Source organism: Triticum urartu, chromosome 2 (genome assembly GCF_003073215.2).
Source record: "Triticum urartu cultivar G1812 chromosome 2, Tu2.1, whole genome shotgun sequence".
Taxonomy (NCBI): Eukaryota; Viridiplantae; Streptophyta; class Magnoliopsida; order Poales; family Poaceae; genus Triticum; species Triticum urartu.
Genome location: NC_053023.1, coordinates 403,534,291 through 403,540,790, shown reverse-complemented (window position 1 = coordinate 403,540,790; position 6,500 = coordinate 403,534,291). Strand labels below are relative to the sequence as shown.

Below are 6,500 nucleotides of genomic sequence, written 5' to 3'. Positions count from 1 at the left end.
GACTTATTGAGTTTTTCGTGATACTTGATTTGATTTCGTTGAGTTAAGGCAGGATGCAGTTTTGGTGGAATCTGATCTGGTTAACACATGCCATTGTTACTTTCAAAGAAATAAAATAAAAATACATGACGTTGTTTTGAGTAGGACATGGAAATATCAATTTGATTTAATGCATGGGGAAGGAGGTGAGGATAATCCTATCAACTTGCCTTTAATACTTAGAGATAGAGATATGAAGATAAAGGTAGAGTTAGAGATGGAGATAGAGATAGAGAAGATACAATTTTGTAATTTGGAAATCCTTTTTGAACATGGAAATCCTGTGAGCCGAATGAGCCTTGAATCTGAGCCGATTTAAAAGAGGAAAATTTCTAAGAGGGTCTCCTCGTCGTCGTCGGGCCGGCCGGACCGACGGAGCCCTCAGCCCTCAGCCCGCTCGCTGCCTTTACCGACAAATCACGCGACCGCGTGCCCACCAAATCCCAAATCTCACCGTCTCCGCCCCCCTCCCCTCCCCCCACCCCCAGATCGCACCAACCGCCGCCGATGGCCGCCGCCGCCGCGCCGCTCGCCGCGGCTCTCCTGGCCGTCCTGCTGGCGCTCGCGGCCCCTGCGGCGGCCGAGATCCGGGCGACGGCGATCCGGGCCGACCCGCGCACCATCATCCCGCTCGACGAGTTCGGCTTCTCCAACCAGGGCGTGCTGGAGCTCAACGTGACCGGCATCGCCTTCGACCCGCCGGCCTCCCCGGACCTCGACCTCTCCCAGTTCGGCTTCTTCCTCTCCACCCTCGACGCCTGGGTGCACGTCCTCCGCCAGCTCCAGGACCTGGAGGTCACCTGCGCGCTCCAGTCCGACCTCGTCAGGCTCGCCTACTCCTTCGACCGCCTCCGCCCGCCCGCCAACCCCGCCGGCGTCCCGGTCGCCCGCTCCTCCTCCTTCACCCACGCCTTCCACGTCACCGAGCCCGGCCAGTACACGCTCGTCTTTGCCAACTGCCTCGCCGGCGCCGGCGGCGACCTCCGGGTCTCCATGGACGTCAGCTCCGCCATGTACAACGTCGACCCCGTCACCGGCCAGCGCGCCTACCTCTCCGTCGGCTCCTCCGCGCTGCCCTCCATCTACTTCCTCTTCTGCGTCGTCTACGCCGCGCTCGCCGCCGCCTGGGTCTCCATCCTGCTGCGCAAGCGCACCGCCGTCTTCCGGATCCACTACTTCATGCTCGCCGTGCTCGTGCTCAAGGGCTTCAACCTCCTCGCCGAGGCCGAGGACAAGTCCTACATCGAGCGCACCGGCACCGCCCACGGCTGGGATGTGCTCTTCTACATCTTCAGCTTCCTCAAGGGGATCTCGCTCTTCACGCTCATTGTGCTCATCGGCACTGGCTGGTCCTTCCTCAAGCCCTACCTGGCGGACCGTGAGAAGAAGGTGCTCATGGTCGTCATCCCCCTGCAGGTAGTGGCCAACATTGCGCAAGTGGTCATCGATGAATCTGGGCCGTATGCCCGAGACTGGGTCACCTGGAGGCAGATATTCCTGCTGGTGGATGTGGTCTGCTGCTGTGCCATTCTCTTCCCGATTGTGTGGTCAATCAAGAACCTCCGGGAGGCTGCCCGCTCCGATGGGAAAGCAGCAGTGAACCTGATGAAGCTCACCCTTTTCCGCCAGTACTACGTGGTTGTCATCTGCTACATTTACTTCACACGTGTTGTGGTGTACGCGTTGGTGACCATCACCTCGTACCGGTATCTCTGGACAAGCGTTGTGGCTGGAGAGATTGCCACCCTTGCATTCTATGTATTCACTGGGTACAGGTTCCGGCCTGAGGTGCATAACCCATACTTTGCCATTGATGATGATGAGGAAGAGGCAGCAGCTGAAGCACTCAAGTTGGATGATGAATTTGAGCTATGAGTACTAAAATCTGGCGGCCTTTTCCCTGCCAGTGCTACACAGGTGTTATATGTGCTTCTACAGGACAAATGCTTTCACAAGACAAATGCGATAGACTGGTATCTAGTCCATACCCTTTTGTTTTTCATTTGAAGTTAGTTAACATTTTGCGTTACTGTAATTTGGTATCAACCACCCTGTGTGTGTGCGTGCGTGTGTCAAGCAATGCAGCAGCTTGATTGTACTTAAATACATTCTTGAGATGAGCTGTTCTTCATTGTACCTCTGTAGCTATTGTTGTATCTAGATGTTTACTTTCTGTCTGGTAAAAGAAGTTTACTGTGATTCAGTTTGTTGATTCATATGATGCTAACTGTTGCTCTGAGTTCTGACTTATTCTACATTACCCGTATGCACGTCCTGTTGCTTTTGTTCTGTAGGATCCTTTTGTTGTATGACGGGGAAACAAATTGAAGTCTACAATGCACTTGAGTAGGTGAACACAGAAATTACTGGCTGGTACCTAGAGCAGCATAGTATGTTGCAAATGTTGTTTGTGTTTCACATGATTCTGACCTACTTGAATGTTTCATGTGCATTATCATTGTGTTGCATATGCTTTGATAGTATTGTGAAGGTTTAACATATAAGCATCACCTTGATCCTTGAAATTTTATCCCTAGAGTCAGTACACCTGTCTAGTTAGAGTAAACCGCCACTTTATTTTGTAGTTTGTCTGTGTTGGGATTTTCAGTTAGGACTATTTAGCACACATCAGCAAAGACAGTAAGTTGCCCCTTGAAATGTCTAATTTGACTATGTCTAGTTGATTTTGGTATTTTAATTATTGAATAAGATTATATGTCTATGAATTTTATCTACAGTTTGCCCTTGTCAAAGTACTAAACTGTTGTGTTGAAAGGTGCGCTGGGCTATGGCCAATCTGCACTTTGATCCTTGAAATTTTGTCCCTAGAATCAGTACACTGTCTAATTAGAGTACATCCCAACTTTTTGCAGTTTGTCTTGTTTGGGATTTTCAGTTAGGAAGCTTGCTATCCATGTGCCAGAGCCATGAGTTGGTCGCGAGATCTTATGGGTTTCACCTCTAGCCTACCCCAACTTGTTTGGGACTAAAGGCTTTGTTGTTGTTGGGATTTTCAGTTAGGACTGTTGAGCACATATCAGCAAACGCATAAATTGCCCCTTGGAATGTCTAATTTGATTATGTCTAGTTGATTTTGGCATTTCAATTCTTGAATAAGGTTATATATGTCCATGAATTTTTTCTACACTTTTGCGCTTGTCAAAGTACTGAACTGTTGTGTTGAAAAGGTGCGCTGGGCTATGGCCAATCTGGACTTTGATATTGTGTCGCATCTCATTGCAGCGTTGATTTTTCATAGTTTGGGTAGTATTTTTATTTTAGAGCATCTTTGTATTATTTACAGTGGTACTAAACAGTTATTATTTACAGTGGTACTCCAGATAGTTTCTCCTGTCTTAACTTAATCATCTTCTTGTATTACATTGTCTTCGTTTTTTCTTCATAGTTTGCTGCATCTTCAGATATACACTGTTTTGCTATGTCTAAAAATGTTCTCTAATTTGATCTTAGGAAATGAGCACATAGTTTGAAAATTTGATCTGGTGGACATGATTTACAGCATATAGAATGATGCCAGCTTTGTTCTGTAAGTAGAAGACCAAAATGTCTCACCCATCTGGGATCATAAATGGTCATTTTGCTTTGTATATACCTCTTTCTTATATTGAAATTGGACTTGATATCTATGAGGCTTGGCATCCCCCATGATTCAATCCTTGACACTGGATTCTACAAGGGCAGATAGTTCCATTTCTTGGTCCTTTTAGGGTTTAATGGATCCGGGCCTAGTTAAGTATAGGCTTGGGCTTGTGGTTGAATGCTGTCATTGCCCTAGCCCATGCTTTGCTTCTGGAGTTGTAATTTCAGATCTTTCATTAGCCTGTTCCTGAAGCATGATAGAGAAGATGCACTCCAGAGCAGCACTTCCTTACATGTAACAACTATAAGAATTTCATCCATAGACATATTCCAGTCTTTTGCATCTATTCAGGCTGAACCAGACTGCAAGCATGGAAGTCCTTTTTCTGTAACTAGGAAGTTGCTTGCTTTGCTGGGTATGACTGAAAAATACACGCATCTCGTTATGACTAAAAGATACATGTACAGCTTTGACTGCTATTGATAAAATATGTATGTGGGGTGTCTAAAAGATCTTAACATTGCTTTGGATCTACAATAGAAGATATAAAAAAAAGTGAAGTTGACTTAGGTTACTGCTAAACAGGAAGTCATCGACCTTTTGTTTTTCATTTGAAGTTGGTTACATTTTTCCTTACCGTAATTTTTTTATCAACGATCTTGTGTGTGTTCTTGTGTCAAACAATGCAGCAGCTTGATTGTACCTAAATACATTCTTGAGATTAGCCGTTAGTCATTGTACCTCTGTAGCTATTGTTGTATCTAGATGTTTACTTTCTGTCTGGTAAAAGAAGTTGACTGTGATTCAGATTGTTGATTCATATGGTGCTAATTGTAGCTCTGAGTTCTGACTTATTCTACATTACCTGTATGCATGTCCTGGTGCTCTTGTTTTGTAGGATACTTTTGTCGTATAGAGGGGGAAACAAATTTAAGTCTGTAACACACATTAATAAAGTTCAACACGGAAACTATTGATCGGTTTCTAGAGCAGCATAATAAGTTGCAAATTTTTGTATTTCACATGATTCTGACCTACTTGCATGTTTTATGTATGCATTATCATTTTGTTGCATATGCTTTGATGTTATTGCGAAGGTTTAACATATAGACGTCACCTTGATCCTTGAAATTTGATCTCTTGATTCAGTACACTGTCTAGTTAAGAGTATGTCCCCACTTGTGGCGGTTTGTCTAGTTTGGGATTTTCAGTTAGGACTTGATGAGCACACATCAGCAAACAGAATAAGTTGCCCCTTGAAATGTGTAATTTGACCATGCCTAGTAGATTTTGACATTTCAATTTTTTATAAGGTCATATGCTCTATAAATATTATCTACAGTTTGCTCTTGTCAAAGCGCTGAACTGTTGTGTTGAAGACTGCATTAGGCTATGGCCAATCTGGAGTTTGATATTGTGTCATACCTCATTGCAGCGCTGATTTTTCTCTCTTTGTGACCTGATACACAGTAGTGAAGGCATTAAATTTTTTTTTTGGTGCTATATGAAGCCATTTGACCAGAAATCTTCCAACTTCCATTGTACAAGAAAAATGAGTGGGCTATAATAAACACGCAAGTGGCACATTGCATGAAACATTTCAGTTGGACTGGATACTTTTATTGGCCCCCAGAGGACTTATCTGCCTCTAGGGAGATTGAATTGCAGTCAAATCTTGTCGCATTAGTATAATCATGGAAGGAAAGTAAATTGGTTCCCTGCTAGACTAGGAAAATTGTAAGCCATTTCTTAATTCAGTTGGGAGTCCTGGAGGTTTGTTCAAAGCATCATGTCATTAGAAGAGGTACATCTTTGCTGCATGTATTTTCAGAAATGAACTAACTGGTGTATTATTTGAAAGTGGTACTAGCAGGCAGGGCGGGTATGGGCAGTTTTTTTATTTTTTAGAGCATCATCGCTGGATGTATTTTCAGAAACGTAGTAAACAGGTGTACTATTTACAGTAGTACTAGCTGCAGTCTTGCAGATGGTTTCTTTTGTCTTAACTGAATCATCTTGTATTTTTTCTTCTTCATAGCTTGCTCCATTTTCAGATGTACACTGTTTTCCTATGTCTCAAAATGCTCCTAGTTTGATCTTTGAAAGTAAGTGTGTGGTTTGAAATTTTGATCTGCTGGACATGATTTACGGCATCTAGAAATATGTCAGTTTTGTTTTGTAACTAGAAGACCAAAGTGTGTTACTCACCTGGGATCTTAACTGTTCATTTTACTATATTCCTTGTATTGAAATCGAACATGCATCTCCCATGACTGAAACCAGCAACACTGAATTCTACAAGGGCAGTTGATTCCATTCCTTGGTCCTTTTAAGAATTTAATGGCCCTGGGCCTAGTTAAGTATAGGCTTGGGCTTGTGGTTGCATGCTACCATTGCCCTAGCCCATGTATTTTCAGAATTGAGCTAAAGATGTGTATTACTTCGAAGTAGCACTAGCAGGTTTGGGGGTAATATTTCTGATTTTAGAGCACCCGGTCTATCACTTACAGTGGTGGTCGCAGATGGTTTCTCTTACCTTAGCGACAATCATCTTCTTGTATTACAGTCTTCTTTTCTTCATAGTCTGCTGCATCTTCATATGTACCCTGTTTTGCTATGTCTCAAAATGTTGCTAATTTGATCTTTCAAAATAAGTGTGTGGTCTTAAATTTGGATCTGCTGGAGATGATTTGCGGCATCTGGAGTTATGTCAGCTTTGTTCTGTAACTAGAAGACCAGAGTTTCTTGCTCACCTGGGATCTTAACTGTTTATTTTACTATATTCCTTTTATTAAAACTGAACTCGATGGTACTGGTTGATATTTATGAGACATGGCATCTCCCATGACTCAATCAGTGA

The 6,500-nt window shown here is 43.7% G+C and overlaps 1 protein-coding gene across 1 annotated transcript; it reads left to right on the top strand.

Moving 5' to 3' along the window:
- The first annotated feature begins 398 nt into the window (after positions 1-398).
- Positions 399-2,255, top strand: LOC125537542 (protein CANDIDATE G-PROTEIN COUPLED RECEPTOR 7). The gene has a single exon (XM_048700857.1). The coding sequence runs from the start codon at positions 547-549 to the stop codon at positions 1,912-1,914; it is 1,368 nt and encodes a 455-aa protein (XP_048556814.1). The 5' UTR covers positions 399-546; the 3' UTR covers positions 1,915-2,255.
- Positions 2,256-6,500: the final 4,245 nt, after the last annotated feature.